Source organism: Colobus angolensis, unplaced genomic scaffold (genome assembly GCF_000951035.1).
Source record: "Colobus angolensis palliatus isolate OR3802 unplaced genomic scaffold, Cang.pa_1.0 Scaffold70, whole genome shotgun sequence".
NCBI classification, from domain to species: domain Eukaryota; kingdom Metazoa; phylum Chordata; class Mammalia; order Primates; family Cercopithecidae; genus Colobus; species Colobus angolensis.
This window is the reverse complement of record NW_012120710.1, coordinates 7,921,451-7,942,453: the sequence shown is the minus strand read 5'-3', so window position 1 is coordinate 7,942,453 and position 21,003 is coordinate 7,921,451. Positions and strand designations below refer to the sequence as shown.

The 21,003-nt window shown below is 42.7% G+C and overlaps 1 protein-coding gene across 1 annotated transcript in view; it reads right to left on the bottom strand.

Annotated features, from left to right (window-relative positions):
- The window catches only part of SHROOM3 (shroom family member 3), a 365,349-nt gene that overhangs the window by 223,635 nt on the left and 120,711 nt on the right, over window positions 1-21,003 (bottom strand). The window contains exon 2 of the mRNA XM_011927229.1: window positions 17,871-18,025. Within this exon, the coding sequence (XP_011782619.1) occupies window positions 17,871-18,025 (155 nt within the window). The remainder of the gene's footprint in view (window positions 1-17,870; window positions 18,026-21,003) is intronic.

Here is a 21,003-nt window from a genome sequence, read left to right as displayed (position 1 = left end):
GGCAGTGTCTTCCTCTGTCACCCAAGCTGGAGTGCAGTGGTACCATCTCAGTTTACTGCAACCTCTCCTCTTGGGTTCAAGCAATTCTCCTGCCTCAGCCTCCCAAACAGCCAGGACTACAGGTGTGTGCCACCATGCCCGACTAATTTTTTGTATTTTTAGTAGAGACAGGGTTTAACCATGTTGACCAGGCTGGTCTTGAACTCCTGACCTCAAGTGATCCACCTGCTTTGGCCTCCCAAAGCGCTGGGATTGCAGGCGTGAGCCACTGAGCCCAGCCTGTGTTCATATTTCGTAAACAGTAGCAGAGAACACTAGTTCAGAATAAAACTCTTCCTACCCACAATCCATAAAGAGGTAAACCCATACACTGTTATACTGCTAGAGCTGCCCCTGAAACATGCCAATCACTTTTTTCCCAGTATATTCAAGATGCAGATATCTACATTTGAATGATCACAATATCCCTAGAAAACAACTCCCAAAATTATGAAATGAGCCTTTAAACTATATATACTATTAGGATATCTGACGTATCCTCTGTCCCTCACCTCTCTGGCCCACCATCATTGACCACTAAGGTTTCCTACCGACTACACTCCTCAGGGGAAGTGTCAGTCACACAGGGAGATCTCAGGATGCCCCAGAACATGCAGGCTGCAGTGGCCAAGGTCAGCCTTTAAGATTACTTTCTGCCCATGACCTGAAGGTCCTGTCGCCTATCACGGTATACAGTGGTCCACCTATCTATACATACATAGCTCCAACCAATTTGTCACTAAGATTACACCACGGGAACTCACTCCTTTATGGTAAGATGTTGACAACGTGCAAAATTGCCTTTTAAAATATGAATAGTAGCTTTATTATTCCCATCGTATGTTAGTGTAAGATTGTATTGTTCTCAAAGGACATTTACTATGCTTAGCCATGTCAAAGATTAGCAAATCATCTCCAAGCAAGGCTCCGAGGGAGTAAGAAACGCAAAGGCAAGTTTGGATGAGGAGCCAGGAAAGAGGCAGATGTGGAGAAACAATTCTCAGGAAGGAAAGATTTTAGGGAGATTGGGCTGGGGGGTGCAGTATGGAGGAAGCAGAGAGAAGATGGGAGTAGCTTGAGTGCTTCATTAGGGTACTGTTAATAGCAGAGCACAAAGACAAATCTCAACTTCTTCAGAAGCTATATTTGACCCACACAGAGCCCATCCCACAATGGACACAGAGACTTCTAGATCTGTGAATAAATACTAGTAAGACTAGTACAGAATCTCACCATCATTTATCAAGCTTCCACTATTTGGAAGAGAAATGATAAAATCGTATTGGAAGTCTCAACTATTCTCTTACAAAATAATGAATGTTCCAACATTTCAATATTAATCAGGCATTTCAACCACTTATAAAATCACAGAACAAACTGTGATTGGAATCAAGCTGTGGGGTTTTGCTTTGTTTTGTTTTGAAAGGAGTGTAGAAAATGATGAGCTTGTGTTCATGTCTTGGTGCACTCTAAAGCTTCTGTCACTTCTCTCTTCTTGCACTATTGTTTCTCCCATTTCTGTTTTTATTGGCATGTAAACTTGCTAATGTCAAATGAGTGAGACAAGACGGGAAGGTTAATTTATTTAGGGAATGTGAATCAACACTACTGAGAAAACAAAAGGCCCCAGTGTGTGTTTTCTTTAAAGCAAAACAAATAAAAGCATTGGCCAAGCCCAACTCCTGTTCTCCCAGAGGCTGAAGAACACATATTAGTTCAGAGATTTCAGCAATCACTGAAAACCAGCTCATCTGAACTAGTTTTTACTGACATAAAAGCTTGGGCTTTTGCATCAGATAGACGGGAGTTTAAATCCACATTTAATACATGTATCCCCTTGATAAGACTGCCCTCTTGCAAGTCTATCTCCTCATCTGTAAAATATGGTAGTAATAATCCCTATTACTGGGGTTGTGAGAAAAAAATCAAAGAATGAAAATGCTTAGACACCCAAAGCTAACATTTTGAGAGCTTACTAGAATTATTTATTTAAAGATAGTAGGCTAAGTTTGCAAATCAAAATTGATTCCTGTAAGTAGGATCCTGAATTGATACCAATAGGTCCACTTCTTCAGAACTTACTAGGAATCCTATGAATGTGAATGCCCAGTGATCCAGTCCAATCACCTCATGTATATTTAATGTCAAGTCCCCCCATTCTTTTACCCCATTTCTTAATTTTAGAATGTTAATCCCAAGAAATTGTAATTCTAATACCACCCACGTAGTCTGCACACTTAGGGACTGGGACGGGAATGTGCATGAATTATTACACAAAAGGAAAAGACCTCTCACTGTTGTAGGGCTATCCTGAAAATAGCAAAGATAATTTTGCTTTTTCTGAGCATTATCTTGAAAGATCCTAAAATTAAATTTGCAGCTAGATGATGCTTTGTAAACCTACAAGTTTGCAAAGAGGAGAAATGCAAGACAGATGAAACAAAACGAAAGAAAACACAGTGAGTCTTAAATTCCTGAACATGAGCTCATGTTTCTATTCATTGCTGTCTTGTGGAGTGACTTGGAGTTTTTGACTTCTGCCCCTGACTTTGAGACAGTGATGGAAAGCTGACGAGGAATCGTGAAGCAAATGTTGAAAGGGCCTTGAATCCAAACACGGCTGGATTTGGTGGGGATGCCACTGAATGCACACCAGCCGCAGCCCCAGGTTGCATTTTCTCAGGAATTCCCACAGACTGATGTTGGTCCTCATGCCTCATCAAATCAGCACTATTGTTATGAAGGTGTCAGATGTGAAACTGTAAACAGAGTGACATGGAGGCCATTCCTGCTTAGTGACCTGTAGCAGAAAGGTCTATTTTTAGAAACTGCTGCAGGTTGCTCTGCCCTTGGAAAGGTGGCAGGCTGAGAAGTACTGGGGTGTGTGTGTGTGTGTGTGTGTGTGTGTGTTTTAACATTTCTGAGCATTTGGGTTGTGTTCTAAAATGTTTCTGAAGTTCACAGAAATAAAAACTATCCCCAAACTTTATTTGAAGTAGAAAATTTGAATTTTGAACTTTACCTATGTATCAAGGCCAAGAAAAGGCACGATGCTAGAGACTTTCAAGAATAACCATGGAGTTGCTCAAATGGACACTGATCTCATGCTTTTGTCTCTTACATGGGCCAATGAGACAGGGAAGATTTATGGGGTTGACCTCACTCTGCCAGAGGAGAGCCTGTCCACTCCCTTAGGGCTAGAGGCTGCAAGTTTCAGTGGGTGTTAGAATCACTTGGCCTCTATGTTAAAAGGCAGGCCCCCCTCAAGACAGTCTTATGTAGGAAGAGGTACAAAGGATTTGCAAGTTAAATAGACACCACAGCCGTTTTGATGCAAGTTGTCTGAAGTCCACACTTTGAGGAAAGAAAAAAACTGTTACAGGAAGAAGCTAGGAAAACTGGAAAGATGTATCAGAGAGATAAGGGAGAATCATCCAACAAAACATGAACATCTCAAATTATCCGTTTCCTGCCATCAGTAAGAAAGAAAATATCAGAAGATTAAAGCAAAAAGGAGCTCTGGCTTTTGGAGTTTTATATATTCATGTAAGCCCTGAGAGAGCAGCTTTGGCTGGTGCTAGAAAGCCTGACTTCTCTTCCTCATTCTGCGGTTTACTAGACCTGTGACCTAAGGCTAAGTCCTTTCATTTCTGGGTGCTTTGACCTTCATAAAGCAGGCAGCAGTTTCTCCAAAATGACCTCTCTGGAGGTGGGAGTATTAGAAACAAATCCAAACCTCCAAATAACAAGGTGACTGCAAAGAGTGCCTATTCCAGTGAGACTTGAGGAAGCTGAGGACACGGAGAAGGGTGGGTCCTGCTACAAGAAGCACCCCTGAAGCCAGGCTCCTGGGGACCTCACTCCCGAACAAGGGCTGGGATAGGCTACCTTGCCAGTGACCTCTCACCTATCCACCCCATGCTAAAGTTTTATATCCATTGTTATTAGCAAGTCACCTTTTCCCATTGCTTTTTTCTCCCCTCTGACAAAGTGGATTTCGGTCTAATTTTAGTTTAACTTTCACTGGTGAGAAACATAAGCCCCAAACCCTCCTTGGTTGGATCTGCTCTTTTACTCCATAAAACAACTAACAGTATGGAAAAGCCACTTAGTGAAAAATAGAAATGCCTCCATTTAGCACATATTTGCTGAGAACTGGTGCCAGCACCTGCTCAATAACTGTGGTTGAACTTATGAATGAAATGATTGATAACAGTGTGTCAAACCTAAGGCTGAGTTTTTTTCTATACACAGGTTGTCTTTATAGCTACAACCTCCATATGAAGTGTGGATGGTTGTTTTTACTTCCCAGATTAAAAAAGTGAGAGGTGAAGTCATTGGCCAAGATCTCACAGAACGGTCAGGGTTGTAAACCAAGTTCTATCAGATTCAAAGCCAGTGCTCCTAACCACTGCACAGCACTGCCCCCTGAGGGGTAGGAGGTGGGAGTATTAGAAACAAATCCAAACCTCCAAATAACAAGGTGACTGCAAAGAGTGCCTATTCCAGTGAGACTTGAGGAAGCTGAGGACACGGAGAAGGGTGGGTCCTGCTACAAGAAGCACCCCTGAAGCCAGGCTCCTGGGGACCTCACTCCCGAACAAGGGCTGGGATAGGCTACCTTACTAAGAAGAGACATAGGGGCATTAAGGCAGGAGGAAATCAGATCGATCTCATTTCACAGAAGGGAAAACAAACTTCGAATATGATCCTTCTTTGGTAGGGGATACAGGAGAAAAGTGTGGTCAGTTAAGTGATGAAACTATTGACCATATTCCATAGGGAATAGAAGGGAAAAGAAGTGCAGACTGCCTGTCCAGCAGCTCTTAATGCAGGAAAAATAACTAACCCTGTTGGATGATGTAATTAAAAACAGCCAAGATTTAGACAGCAATTTATTATACCCATGAAGGGGAAACTGTTACTATCCCCACTTTACAAGTCATGAAACAATGGCAGAGGGCAATTAACTTGTCCAAGGGCCCTCAGTAGTAAATGTTGTAAAGCTGAGAGGCAATGTCAGGCAGCCTGGCTTGGAGCTGGCTCACCAACATTCAGTGAGCACATTTGTGTGCCAGGAACCATTCCAAGCACTGGGGATACCACACCGAACAAAATCCCTGCCATCGAAGAACCTATATTCTAGTGTGTGTGAGAGAGAGACAGGTAAAAAATAAAGATTAGGAGGGTGTGAGGATACAGGAGAAAGGGGACTGAGATTTAAAATGGGCTGTGCAGGGGATGCTAACATTTGAGCAAATACCTGAAGGAAGTGAGGGAGCAAGTCAAAGGGGATAATTGAGGAAATTTTTAATTTAGTTAAAAAAAAAACCAAAATCCTTCAGTACCATGTAACCAGCAGTAAAAAACAGTGGGTCTCTTAATTATTTGCTTCTTTAAGTTATGAGAGTGAAAGACATATAAAATGTCTCCTGAGAAAATTCCATGAAAGATTGTTTTAGGTGTCCAGGGCTTGTGGGCCCCTACTTATTTACAATAAAAAAATAATAGTGGCTCATCCCTAAGACACACCTTTAAAGAAACACTCCAGAGAATCTTTTTTTTTTTTTTTTGAGACGGAGTCTCGCTGTGTCGCCCGGGCTGGAGTGCAGTGGCCGGACCTCAGCTCACTGCAAGCTCCGCCTCCCGGGTTTACGCCATTCTCCCGCCTCAGCCTCCCGAGTAGCTGGGACTACAGGCGCCCGCCACCTCGCCTGGCTATTTTTTTGTATTTTTTAGTAGAGACGGGGTTTCACCGTGTTAGCCAGGATGGTCTCGATCTTCTGACCTCGTGATCCGCCCGTCTCGGCCTTTTGAGTTACTTATTTACTTTTTTGAGATGGAGTCTCACTCTGTTGCCTAGGCTGGAATGCAGTGGCACAATCATGGCTCACTGTAACCTCCGCCTCCCGGATTCAAGCAAGTCTCTTGCCTCAGCCTCCCAAGTAGCTGGGACTACAGGCACCCACCACCATGCCTGGCTGATTTTTGTATTTTTAGTAGAGATGGGGTTTCACCATGTTGGCCAGGCTAGTTTCGAACTCCTGACCTCAAATGACCTACCCACCTCGGTCTCCCAAAGTGCTGGAATTACAAGCGTGAGCCACCGCACTCAGCCCCCAAAGAATCTTTTAAAAATGCTCCTTAGCATCACAGTCTTCATGAAAACAACATAGCAACCCTCCTACATAAACAATAAACACACTAACCAAGCAACCGTTCCCGCATTATAATTTTATACATCCCACCCACTAAGCAAACACAGCATCAGACTCGAGTTTGACAGCAGAATAAGAGGGGAGTAGAAAAATTGCATTTTTCAAATGCACTGACAAACTGTACTAAGTAATCTGGCAGCTAGTCTACGGACAGCAGCACAGGCCTCTAGACTAGGTAACACAATTAGACAAACATTTTAGCTACTGGCAAAAGCACAAAGATGCTAGTCTTAGAGATATAATTTTGCCAAAGACTAACGAGGCTCTTTAGCACTGCCACGTGCGAAGATGCCTGAAGCAACAGAACCATGAGGAGACAGGTGGTAACAAATACATATTTGAGGTAGCCATCTTAATAAACAACGATTAAAAGAAAAAGAACCCACAGTTCATTGCAAGTCAGATGGAACCAGGTGTTTCTCTTTGCCTAACGAAGGCTAAGAGCCTGCTTACTGCTCTCAGTAACCCGCAAACTTATACTTTAAGATTCTGCTCCAGGACCTTCATAGGACACTTGTGATCTTAGAGCAGTTAAATTAAATAAAACAGAAAAACAGAACAGGACGCAGCTTGCCAGGACTTTCGAAGATCTGATTTTCCATTAAGGATATGTGGAGGGGGTGGTATTTAACAATCCTTTATGGAAACCATTTCTCTACCCCTTATTCTCAAGAAATGGGGGATTTATGCTAACGCTATACAAAGTGTGGTTTTTGAAACATAGGGGGCTGATGACATAAGTGAATACAGTTATAGCTCTGTATTCATGGGGAAATTAGTTCCAGGACTCCCTCATAGGTATCAAAATCCATGGATGCTTAAGTCCCTTGTATAAAATGATGTCATATTTGCATATAACCTATACACATCCTCCTGTATACTTTAAATCATCTCTGGATTACTAATCATACCTAATACAATATAAATGCTACGTAAATCACTGTTGCATTGTTTAGGGAATAATGACAAGAAAAAAAGGCTGTACATTTTCAGTACAGATGCAACCATCCATTTTTTGTTTGTTTGTTTGTTTGTTTGTTTGTTTTTGAGAGAGGGGTTTGCTTTGCTGCCCAGGCTGGAGTGCAGTGGCCCAATCACGGCTCACTGCAGCTTCAATCTCCTGGCTCAAGCAGTCCTCCTGCCTCAGCCTCTTGAGTATCTGGGACTACAGGCACACACTACCATGCCCAGCTAATTTTTGTAGAGACAGGATCTTGCCATGTTGACCAGGCTGGTCTCAAGGTAGACATGGGCTCAAGGGATCCTCCTGCCTTGGCCTTCCAAAGTGCTGGGATTACTGCACCCAGCCCTTTTCTTGAGGAGCTTTTAAAGTTTCCAATACAGGGCCACACCCCCACATCTATTAAATTAGAATCTCTGAGGCTGGGCGTGATGGTTCACGCCTGTAATCCCAACACTTTGGGAGGTCCAAGGTGGGAGAATCATTTGAGACCAGTCTGGGCAACAAAGTGAGACTCCATTTACAAAAAAATTTTAAAAATTATCTGGGTGTGGTGGTTTGCACCTGCAGTCCCAGCTACTCCGGAGGCTGAAGTGGGAGGATCTCTTGATCCCAGAAGGTCGAGGCTGTGTTCTTGCCACTGCACTCCAGCCTGGGCAACGAGTAAGATCTTGTCTCAAAAAATAAAGTAAAATAAAATAAATTAGAATTTCTGAAGGTAGGAGTCAGGAATTAGTTTGTTGTTGTTATTGCTGTTTTAAAACTCCCTTCGTAATTCCAATGTATAGCCCAATTTAAGAAGCAGTAGCTTTAAGCCATTTTGATTCAAGGATTCAGAGTTCCAAATATTTGGTTCATCTTCTAAATGGGAATCATCCAAACTTACTTGTTCTAGCTGATGCATCCAAATTTAAAATTGGGGGGAAAGATTTCACCACAACTTTTATGTGATCTCAGAACTCAGACCTCATATCCTAAAGGCTCAGACAGATATTTGAGTGCCATTCTTTTTTTTTTTTTTTTTTTGAGATGGAGTCTCGCTCTGTTGCCCAGGCTAGAGTGCAGTGGTGCAATCTCAGCTCACTGCAGCCTCTGCCTCCCAGGTTCAAGTGATTCTCCTGCCTCAGCCTCCCGAGTAGCTGGGACTACAGGCACCCACCACACCCGGCTAATTTTTTGTATCTTTAGTAGAAACAGGGTTTCACTATGTTGGCCAGACTGGTCTCGAACTCCTGACCTCATAATCTGCCAGTCTTGGCCTCCCAAAGTGCTGGAATTACAGGTGTGAGCCACTGTACCCAGCCTTGAGTGTCATTCTTTAGTGGTTGGGTATAGAGGGTTGGCTTCTGTCTGGAATACATTTGTCTGAAGTAAAGCTGTGCTAGCCCAAGAATGAAACCTCCTTCACTAGGAACAATAGAGCATTCCTTTGTATGAAGCTAGTGTTTAGTGCATAGCCAGTAAGCATATGTAACCCATTGAATAAAAATAGTGGTTATCATTATGGGCTACAGGGGGAAAAAATGTCCCCTTCCTCATTACAGTAAGGGAGTCTGATTGCATACCTCTCCAGAAACCTAATAATGTGTTACATGAATTTTCCATGGGAAGGAACAACTGGTTAGGAAATAAAATACTATACTTCTATACAGTGACATTCAAGCCTAGAACTCCAAAGAAGCCAAACACTGCTCTGAGAATGGTCCCAGCAGGATTGAAATACCTCCTCAAAGCATACTGAGCAAATTCCCATGATGCCAGGCCTCTTGGAAAAGTTTCTGGGGGTCAGAGGCCACTGCAGCTGCCTCCTTCCTCTCCTCTCAACCACTTGCTCAACTGGAAAAAATGTTTAGAAGGGTAAGTTACCACAGTTCTCAGTTATACTGATCTCCCCTCTAGGGAAGTCTAATCCCGGATGCAAACTGTACTGCAGTTTGGGATTTGTACTCACGACCCAGGTATCTGCCAGCCCTTTGCCCAAATTAAGAACTTCAAAGAGCAGATGACCAGGATGAGTGAAGTAATGATGGGAGAGCAGAGTAGGGCATGGGAGGGTGGTCACAGCTCTTCAGGAGACACGTGGAGGTGAGAGGTAACATTTGAGACATGAGACGCTCCCAACACAGAACCACAGAGTGACACTGCCTGCCACGCTGGCTGCCACTTCAGCTCCTGTGCTTTCCTCCTGTGGCATGTGGTGCAGACACACTGCCTTCCTGCCCCTTCATACAGGAGTTAACCACAGAGCACAGCATCGGGCCTTTTTTTATGTCCTGAAAGTCAGTTATTGGAACTTACCATGGCACAAATATATTTCTCACTCGTCTTCTGTGTTCAGGAGAGGTAGAGGAGGCCACACTTTTATGCACAGAGGTGAGTTCCTTGAGCTTCAAGACCAGTTTTGCAATTGCCTATAAAAAGGTCACTGCACCTTTTCTGTTTGTCCTCACCTCCCACTGCCCGCCCACTTGATAGTTATCTTTTGATGTCATAACTTTTCCAGAGGCAGCACATTGTGCTGTCTAAAGAACATTATGTTTTCAAATTGCTCAGCCTGGGTCACATGTGCCTGTATAACCTGACCAGTCCTTGGGACAAAAAAACACCAGAAGGTGCAAATACACTTGTGTAGAGAGCCGCTTCCTGCAATCTGAGCTTCCTCTCCTGGAGCTCAGCCTTCCACCAACGAGCTTCGACATGGTTCAGCGTTAGAACTCTTTCAACTTAAATTCTCCAGATAATATGGCCTTTTTTTCCAAAATCCCGTTGTGAACTTGGGCCTAGTTGGTACTGTCCTTTAAAGCCACATTTCCTCTTAGCAAAAAGGTTACAATCAGAGCTTCAAAACCTATTTGTTCTCATTTACAAAAATGACTCAAATCAGTGCCATTAAACAGAGCAATCATAAGAGAATGTAGTCAGGTAATTTTCATGAGACTGTACAACAGAAGCTCCTCGTGGAATAAAGATTAATATTTTAGTACAATGAAACATTTTTATATATACTATCTTATTTCATCCTTATAGCAACTCAGTACAGAACTGTTCTCCTCCATTTTAGAAGAAATTTAGTCTCAGAGGGATTGAGTAGCACCGCAGTACCACGGCCAGACCACAGCAGAACTGAGACTGGAATCCAGATGATATAGTGTCTTCCTCATGCTGTTTGCAATCTCATATCTGAGAACTGGCACCTTCGTGCTACACAACCTGGCTTGCAGATTGTCAATTTATAAGAAAAAATATGCTTTTTATGTTCTAGAAAAGTTTCAACCCTTCCTTTCAACTTTACTGCCTTAAAAATAGGGAGTTCTGTTCCATTTGCTTTTAAAGCTTTTAATAAATTGATTCTTAAAACTGCTTTAAAATAGTCAGAAAGAGACATCAGGTGGTTAATCTCAAACTGCTGTAAGAATGTAGATGCTTTTTCAGGAAATAGAGTTAGGCAGGTGAGGGGGTGGAGAAGTGGCAAAACAGTGTGAAGGAAATGAGGAGGTGGTAGTGAAAATATTCCAAAAAATTATTTTCTTTTATAAACTGTAACTGTGAGCTGGTAAAGGCACTGATTTGCACAACCCTTTTTACTAATGGCTAATGGAGTTAATTTTGTATCCTTTCAGAGGACTTCAAAAAGTTCATTAGATCATTGACTTGCAAATCCTGGGTGAGTTACAGTCTTGCAATTCAATCCAGAAATATAAGGTCACAGAAATCTGACACGGAGGTAACAAGTGTGTGAGCCAACCGTCCCATTCCATTGTAATAATGTCATCTCACTAGTTTATAAAAAGAAACTATTCTGTTAACCCTAGAAATGTGAGAGGGTGAATTCAGGGGAGTGTGGGCCCAAGGGTCTTGGTGAACTTAATTTCATCACCATTTTCGTTAGGAGGGAGGAAGCAGCCACTAATGCAGCATATAGTTTTATTTCCAGAGGCTACTGCAGAGACTCAAGTCAGCTGGGCATCCAGAGCAGTGCAGTGTATTTCCTTCCCAAAGGAAGTTCAAGGTCAGTGGGGAATCACCTCTTCATTCGAAATGTTTTCTTAGATGAATCAAACATAAGCTTCCTTGTTTTTATTGTTTTGAGGTTTTGTTTGTTTGTTTGTTTGTTTGAGACAGAGTTTCACTCGTATTGCCCAAACTGGAGTGCAATGGCGTGATCTCAGGTCACTGCAACCTCCGCCTCCCAGGTTCAAGCAATTCTTCTGCCTCAGCTTCCTGAGTAGCTGGAATTACAGGGGTACACCACTACTCCCGGCTAATTTTTTGTATTTTTAGTAGAAACGGGGTTTCACCATGTTAATCAGGCTGGTCTTGAACTCCTAACCTCAGGTGACCCGCCCACCTCGGCCTCCCAAAGTGCTGGGATTACAGGCATGAGCCACCAGGCCTGGTCTTGCCTTTTTTTTTTTTTTTTTTTAGCATCTCAGATATTTCTAAAAGGAGGAGGCAGTGGAATAGAAAGCACTAGTTCATGATTTCACTGTTTGAGGGGCCAGAAGTCCCCAAGACTTACATCCTCAAAGACCTAGACTCTCATTTTGGCCACTAGCATGTGGCCTTGGACAAGCCCTTACCTATTTTTGGATGCAATTCCCTCATTTCTACCTCCAGGCAGAGACCCATGGGCTGAAAGTCATATGATCTAGATTCTCACTCTAGCCACCTCTACATGGGCAAGTCATATAGCCTGGCATACACATATTTTAGGCAGATGCTTATTGTTTTTTACTTTTTCAATGCTGCTTTCTCCTCAAGCTCTCTTTTCCCAGTAAAATATGATCTACCACTACTACTACTGCTACTACTACACACGTATATTCAGTCAAATAAAAAATAAATGTTTCCTTCCAACACATCAACTCATAGAATAAATTGATGGGAAGGGGAAAGACTACATCAAACTTGCAGAGGTGATGGAAAGGTTTGGGAGTAAGATTCCACTTTGAAAAGGGGCTCAATTTTCCCCACCCTCTGCTCTCTCTGATGCCCAGAAAGATAATTTCCCCATCAAAGTCTTCCCATTAAACTAGGACTGCCCCATTTCATAGGCTATGTTCTAGAGGTTAAGGTGGAACTTAATCTCTAGAACATATCTCTAGTCAAAGAGATAATTTACTTAACAAATACGCAATTTGTTTTCAGTAGATTCATAATTTAATAACTGTACTAAACACCATACCCACATAGTTCTCATTTAATCCTCACAACAATTTTGTGAGGCAAAAATCAGACAGATTAAATTACGTGCCCAAGGTCACAAAGCTGGTATCTATGCCATGAGACTTCAAACCCAGGCCATCTCAAATCTGGTAGTGCTGGACACCACTATCTCATATACCCTCTCTGACTTTTGCCTGGCTTGCACAGCCTTATAAAAAAGTACGAAATATTTAAAATGAAATATACTCAAGTTTTTCTTTGCCAACTACAAGTAAAAACACAAAAAATACATTTATAACAAATTTAAAAGTAGGATAGTATTTGGCAAAAATAGCACCTCCAGCTTTCTTTTGATTAATGAAAGATAAATAAGTAAATAAATAAATAAAATAAATAGCACCTTAATGCAGAAGGCTGAAAGGTTAGATTTGCCAAGGAAATTGGGGAAAAGATCAGAATTGGGATTTAGGATTCATTTATTCTAAGACAATTCTGATAATCCAATTCAGGATAGGAGTCTGCGTCTAAACTCAGGGTAAAAATATGTGTTTAGATGAATACACAGCAATTAACCCCAACAATCTGTTCTGGAGGTCAAATATAGCCTCCAATTTTTTTTTTTAATTCAAGTTTTAGATTATCTACAAACAGCAGTGAGCATTCCTTATACTAAACGCACCTTCCATTACCCTCAGGGATGATAAATCTGAAGACCCTTTCCTTTGTCAGTTTCTATTTAAAGGTTACCCAATTCCTGGACAACTATTTTACACATATCTGCCAGATGAAGTCTATTGATTTCAGGGAGGATTTGGAGTATGACTCTCATTTGTGTCCATGTCTGCTTTCCTAATTAACATCCTTTGCACTGTCCTTGCATTCCACAAGGGTTTTCCTGCAACTGGGAGCTGTTTATTTTCCTTTGGGAATGTTTTTTCTCTGACCCACTTATTATTTTATCATTTCTTCTCCATTTATCCACTACTAGCTGTTAACCTTCACTCTTCGTGTATCAAGCAGCAGACATATGCTCTGTTCTTGCAGCATCCACACCGCCCCCTTCACGCCCTCTTCCCGGAGAGAGCTAAACTCGGCCTTCTTTATGGGTCAGCAGATCTTTGAAAGTCTTTGACCCACAACTTACTTGAGGCTTTGCATTTCTCTTGTCACTGTAGCCTTTTAAGAAGGTGTTTCTACTTTTGATTGTTTTTGGTCACTGGGTAAGACAATCCCAAAACTTATATAAACACTACTACTCTGCTCTGTGTTCTTGACATTTTTATGATGGATGTGAAAGCCTGACATGAGGTGCTGCCCTCGCCCACCCAAAATAACTTTAAGAGAAAAAGAGGCAGGTACAGGCTGCCAAAATATACATTCTGACTACACAAATGATTTATCTATGAAACAGACCCTCCTTCCTATTATGTTTACAGGAAGTCACCCCAATCTTTTTTAAAAGTATAGAGGTCACATAGAAAAAAAGAAAGCTAATAAACGAAATGTCCTTAGTCACTCTGTCATGAATAAATCAAAGGAAACAGAATCTCAGGACGATGACGTGTGCCAGAGTATAAAGGTAAGACTTCTCAGGAAAGTGACGGCACCACGAAATACAAAGCCAGATTAATACAGAGGAAAGAGGCTTCCACCCGGATCTCTGCAAGGTAGGGGAGAAATGTTCATCCATGTCTCCTGAGGCTTGTCGATAATCCCCATCTGTAAGCATGTGTCAGATGTAAAGTCATCCTCCTTTCCCTTTTAAAGTTCAACTATAAAAATCAACACATAATAGATGAGATAAGACATATTCAAAAGGCATCTTAGGGACAAAATATTTCCCACACCAGAAGCAGAAAATGCAAGAACTGCTCAGTAACCTTATCGATTGCATTAGCATACCTAAAGAAAGAATGTGTCAATCAGGAAGGGGATTTGGTGTTGATGAGAATGAAAACAGAGAGGAGAAAGTTGGCAGCATGATTCCCTGGGGACCAGAGGGGAAAGGGCCCTTGCTCCTGGATGTAAATATCCAGCGGCCTGGCAGCCAAGCCCCTAATAGGAAGATGGACCATCTGGCCATCAGAGTGGATCCCAGCACATACTGGTGCCTACAGAACCATTCTCTTCACGTGGAGCTGGAGAGCACTATGCAAACTCTTGACTATAATTAGACTTCCCATTTAGTTTTCTTGTAGGGATAAAGTACTGTATACTGGTTTTTGGTCCATATGGCATACTTTTCCACTTATAGTTGTCTTTTCAAAATGAGTCAATGTAGTAGCATTCTGGTTTATATCCTTCAGTTTCTTGTGAGTTTGGATACTGTGAATTAATACTCCTCAATTCCACAAGCTCTGAGACAGTCGTGACCAGTTCTAGACCTGTAAGTCTGGGTAGCAGCCCTTAAATGGTTGTAAACTCACCAAGAGAATGAAAGGGGGGCCTCCAGATAACCAGGGAGTCAGCATATATGGTATTATGACAATACTTCCCCATATTACCATGTGTCTCTCTCTAGCCTAATCCAGAATAATAATAATCAAATATTGCATATCTACTATGTACTTACACTTAATTCACTAATGCCCTTTCAAAGCAGGAATTATTATTTCCATTTCACAAATGAGGAAACTGAGGCTTAGAGAGCCCAAAGTCACACAATTTGCAAATAACTAGACCAGATTTCAACCCCATGACTATCTGTTTCCAAAGGTTCTACTAGAAGAAGTAATTCAAATCTTATATCACCATCTATTAGAAGGCCCACCAGAAGCCACCATGATTATTCTTCATAGCAGGAAACAGAGCAGCCCTTTCCAGAGGCCAATCTATCACCACAGTCATGTTGAAACACATCAGGAGTGTGGATTCTGCCATTAGTACTCAACAGATCAATGCCCAGTGTTCCCAAACTGGGCTCCTGGGTTCCAATGCCAAAGCGAGTTCAAAACCTTCAGCACTCTCTGGAAACAAGGAATGGCCCCATGGTTCTGAACCTGTCTACCCATCTGTTTGAAATATCAGCCCCATGTTTGAGATGACTGCTTACTTTACTCAAATCTGGATCCACAAGGAATGAGCCTATGCCTAGAGTTGGCCAATAATAATAGAAATAATAGCAGCAGCATCTCCTTTTACCTCCAAGTGTTTCATCTAATCTTTCCAATCACTTTATAAAGTGTGTTGGATTGCCCAAATATGATCGCCAAAAATTGAATATATTCAAAGTGTACAATGTGATGATTTGATATTTGTATACACTGTATCATGATTGCCACAATCAAAAATCAAATTAATCAACACACAATTACCTGTGTGTGTGTGTGTGTGTGTGTAGTGAGGACATTTAAGATCTATTCTCATAGCAAATTTTAAGTAAGCAATACAGTATTACTAACTATAGTCACCATGTTTTACCTTAAGTCCCAGAACTTATTCATCTTATGACTAAAAGTTGTATCCCTTGACCAACATCTCCCCATGCCCCAGTCCCTGGCAAACACCATTCTACTCTCTGCTTCTATGAGTTTGACTTTTTTTTTTTTCTTTTTTTTTTTTTTGAGACGGAGTCTTGCTCTGTCGCCCAGGCTGGAGTGCAGTGGCCTGATCTCAGCTCACTGCAAGCTCCGCCTCCCGGGTTTACACCATTCTCCTGCCTCAGCCTCCGCAGTAGCTGGGACTACAGGCGCCCGCCACCTCGCCCGGCTAGTTTTTTTGTATTTTTTTAGTGGAGACGGGGTTTCACCGTGTTAGCCAGGATGGTCTCGATCTCCTGACCTCGTGATCCACCCGTCTCGGCCTCCCAAAGTGCTGGGATTACAGGCTTGAGCCACCGCGCCCGGCCGAGTTTGACTTTTTTATACACCATGTATAAGTGAGATGAAACAGTTTTTATGGTTCTGTGCCTGGCTTATTTCACTTAACAAAATGTCCTCCAGGTTTATCTACATTGTTGCAAATGGCAAGATTTCCTTCTTTTTTTATGGCTGGATAATATTCCTATTGTGTGTGTGTGTGTGTACATAAACATATACACACCACATTTTCTTTATACATTTGTCCCTCTGTGGATACTTACATTGTTGCCATATTTTGGCATAAATACATATATTTAAATCCTCATTTAAAGATAAGGATATTGAATTTTCAGTGAGGTTAAGTAATTTGGCCAAGCTCACACAGCTAGCAGGTGACAGCCCTGGAATTTGAACCTGGGTCTGTCTGAATCCGGTGCCTATGCTTTGACCCACTCTGCATCACTGACCACCAGAGAAGCAACTGTTGTTGATGGCCCTGAAGACAGACCAGACACAGCCCAGCACACTAAGGAGAGTCACTAGAGCCTGGAGACACAGTGGGACCACAGTCATGGCTGTGTTTTCTGTGGCTGGGAGGAGGTGCTGTTCCCCTGAGCATGGGCTCACTTAGGAAACATTTGAGAAATGAATTAATGCGGATCTTTAAGAGACCATCTGTGGCATGATGAAAGATCAGCTTACTTTCTACAACCTGAAAATGGTGAGCCTTCATTGATGACTCCTAAAGTCTCAGCCAACTGGAACATTCTCAAATACTGTAACATTGGCTGCTATGTGAGGCAGCTGAAATCTAAGGAAGAAATATTCAAATACGCAAAATATTTGGGCCTAACACTTAGCAGGTCAAGATAATGACGCTCAAGTGGCTTGAAATAGAATCAGGCAATCTAGATTCTATTCTGGCTTTTCAACTTATCAGCTTGGCTACCTCCAGTAACCTATTTAACCTCTAACCTGTAAAAAGGATAGTGATTAGTTATCTCATGGGGTTCATGTGCAGATTAAATGAGCTAAGATATGTAAAATATCTCAGGCAGTGCTTACTGCCTGAGATCAAAAAAATAATTCAATTCCCTTCCCCTTTCCATAAATAATTTCCTCCACCAAGAGTTGGTTCCTGGGAGTACAAAGCTTCTGACGCTAAGGCATTAAAATCAAACACAACCCAACACTTTCCCAACAGAGGAACCACCACTATTGAGACTAGAAAACAAAACATCAAAAGAGGGAATCTGCCTGTTTTGAAGAACCCTGTGGTGTAGCTGTGGTTCCCACAATACCACGGAAAGTTCCAAGCCAACTGCTTTCTCTAGTCCCACCAGACAAAAAGCTCATTGGAGCTCTGACCACATCTGGGATCAGTGTCACTTTTTATCAGGCTCCAAAATTTAGGAAGTCCAGTGAGGTCTATCCCTGACAAGCCAATACTTACTGGGAAATGAGTGTTTCAAAGGACAGCAGTGTCTGAAATGTCTTCACCCCACTTCCTCCCCACATCTCACAAGATAGGAAAGAAAAAAGAAGAAAAAAAAAAAAGGCAAGATCCATACACGGAGGTTTAAAGCCAAGCTACCAACCCCGCTCTCTTTTCCCAGAGGTGGGGCAGGGTAGGGAAAGAGGTGGGGTGAGGTGGTAGGAGGGACAGGGTGGGGGTCTGCCACCTACCTGCGCACTCCCAGCCTGAGGGTCTTGTAGGATCCTTTCACCAGGGAAACTGCCTCCTTTCTGGAGCTGCTCAGAGTCACCTCATTGATGTGCACGACCTCATCCCCAGCCTGCAGTTTGGAGCGCAGGGTGTCTGCTTTGCCCCCTTCTTCAACCTGCTTGGAGGGAGAGATGCGACGGCCACCAGTGAGCTTCCCCCTGGCCTGGGGTCTGTCGGGTTATCCCAAGCCCAGCTTGGACTCCTGCAGAGCCCAACAGACCAGCTAGGGCCATACCCCAGCACGTGCAGCCCGAGGGAAAGTTGTCAGAAGGCAGGGACTGGCTCTGGGTGTCCACACCCTCAAGCACCAGCACCGCGCCTGCCCAGGGAGGGCGCTCATAAACATCAGCTGAATGAATGAAGGAACTCAGTTTCCATCCAAAGGCCATTATCCCACGGTGCTCAGGACATCACCCCAGCCCTTACCTTACAGCTTTAAAAAGTCCACTCCGGACAACTATTTTATTCCTTTAGAACAACAGTCCCCAAACTTTTTGGAACCAGGGACCAGTTTTGTGGAAGACAGTTTTTCCAAGGATGGGGTGTAGGGGGATGGTTTCAGCGTGGTTCAAGCGCATTACATTTATCGTATGCTTTATTTCTATTATTTTTTCATTACAATATATAATGAAATAATTATACAACTCAGCATAACGTAGAATCAGTGGGAGCCCTGAGCTTGTTTCCTGCAACTAGATGGCCCCACTGGGGGTGATGGGAGACAGTGACAGAGCATCAGACATTAGATTCTCATAAGGAGTGTGCTGTCTAGATCCCTCACATGTGAAGTTCACAATAGGGTTCGGGCTCATATGAGAATCTAATGCTGCCACTGATCTTACAGGAGGCAGAGCTCAGGTGGTTATGCAGGCAATGGGGAGCAGCTGTAAATACAGATGAAGCTTCACTTACTCATCCACTCCTACTGTGCAACCTGGTTCCTAACAGACCACAGTAAAGGTCCCTGGATTGGGGGTTGGGGACCCCTGCATTAGAAGTTGAGTTCCTCTGGCCAGACGCGGTGGCTCACGCCTTTAATCCCAGCACTTTGGGAGACCCAGGCGGGTGAATCATGAGGTCAAGCGATGGAGACCATCCTGGCTAACACGGTGAAACCCCATCTCTACTAAAAATACAACAAAATTAGCTGGGCGTGGTGGCAGGCGCCTATAGTCCCAGCTACTCCGGAGGCTGAGGCAGGAGAATGGCATAAACCCAGGAGGCAGAGCTTACAGTGAGCCGAGATTGCGCCACTGCACTCCAGCCTGGGCGACAGAGCGATACTCTGTCTCCAAAAAAAAAAAATAATAATAATAAGTTGAACTCCTCTTACCCTATTCTTGTTCTAAAGTTATAATTCATTGGATACATAAGGTAGTACATTCAGACAATGGAATATTATTCAGCACTGAAAAGAAATGAGCTATCAAACCATGAAACAACATGAAGGAAACTTAAATGCATATTACTAAGTGAAAGGAGCCAATCTGAAAAGGCTACATACTGCACGATTTCAAGTGTATGACATTCTAGAAAAGGCAAAACTAGGGAGGCAGTAAAAAGATCAGCAGTGGCTGAGGTTAGAGGGAAGGGTGGGATGAATACGGTGGCACAGAGTATTTTAGGGCAGTGAAACCATGCTATACGATATTGCAGTGGTGGACACATGTCCTTGCGCATTTGTCAAAACCCATAGAATGTACAGCACCAAGAGTGAACCTACTATAAACTATGGGTGATATGAGATGTCCATGTAGGTTCATCAGTTGTAATAAATGTACCACTCGGGTACAGGATTTTGATAGTGGGGGAAGCTGTGTGTATGTGTGGGCAGCAGATATATGGGAAATATCTGTACTTTCCATTTATTTTCATGTGTGTGTGAACCTAATATTTGCTCTTAAAAAATAAATATACTGGCCAGGCACAGTGGCTCACACCTGTAATCCTAACACTTTGGCAGGCCCAGGCAGGTGGATTGCCTGAACTCAGGAGTCCAAGACCACCCTGCACAATGTGGTGAAACACTGTCTCTACTAAAAATACAAAAATTAGCTGGGTGTGGTGGCACACATCTGTAATCCCAGCTACTTTGGAGGCTGAGGCAGGAGAATCGCTTGAAACCAGGAGGTAGGCCTGGCACAGTGGCTCATGCCTGTAATCCTAGCACTTTGGAAGGCCGAGGTGGGTGGATCACCTGAGGTCAGGAGTTTGAGACCAGCTTGACCAACATAGTGAAACCCCATCTCTACTAAAAACACAAAACTTAGCTGAGTGTGGTGGTCGGCACCTGTAATCCCAGCTACTCGGGAGGCTGAGGCAGGAAAATTGTTTGAACCTGGGAATTGGAGGTTGCAGTGAGCCGAGATCACACCACTGCACTTCAGCCTGGGTGACAGAGCAAGACTCCGTCTCAAAAAAAGAAACCAGGAAGTGGAGGTTGCAGTGGGCCGAGATTGCATCACTGCACTCCACTCCAGTCCAGCCTAGGCGACAGAGTGAGACTCTGTCTCAAAAAACACAACAAACAACAAGATTTCAAAAATGCTGGCTAGTATTTCCATAAATTATGAAGCTATTTCCGTTCATAAAATATTCTACTAGAACATCTTGGTTATTTGTTGTATAATATTCTATAGTGTAAATGTAACATGGTGTATATAACCATCTTGTATTGATGGTGATTCCCTCCTGCGTTTCTACCCATTTCATCCTCTTAAACTTCCCTGCCAACCTTCTGCAAATTCATCATTTTCCATACACACTGAGTACACTCTCTCCTCAAGACCTTTACATTAGCTGCTCAGGCTTTCCTTCTACCTGGATTTCTCCCAAAAAAAGGTAGCTGCACTCTTGAACCACCAATAGAAACTACAAAATACTATAATGGTCAAGAGTGTGTACTCTGAAGCCAGATTATATGACTCTGTCATTTACTAGACATGTGACTTTGAGCAAGTGCTGTGCCTCAGTTTCCTCTTCTGTAGAATTATAGTATTTATCACGTGGAATATTGTAAGGATTAAATGAGTTCATGCAAATAAAATGCTTAAACAGTGCTGGCACATAATGCTTATTCAATAGAGGTTAGCT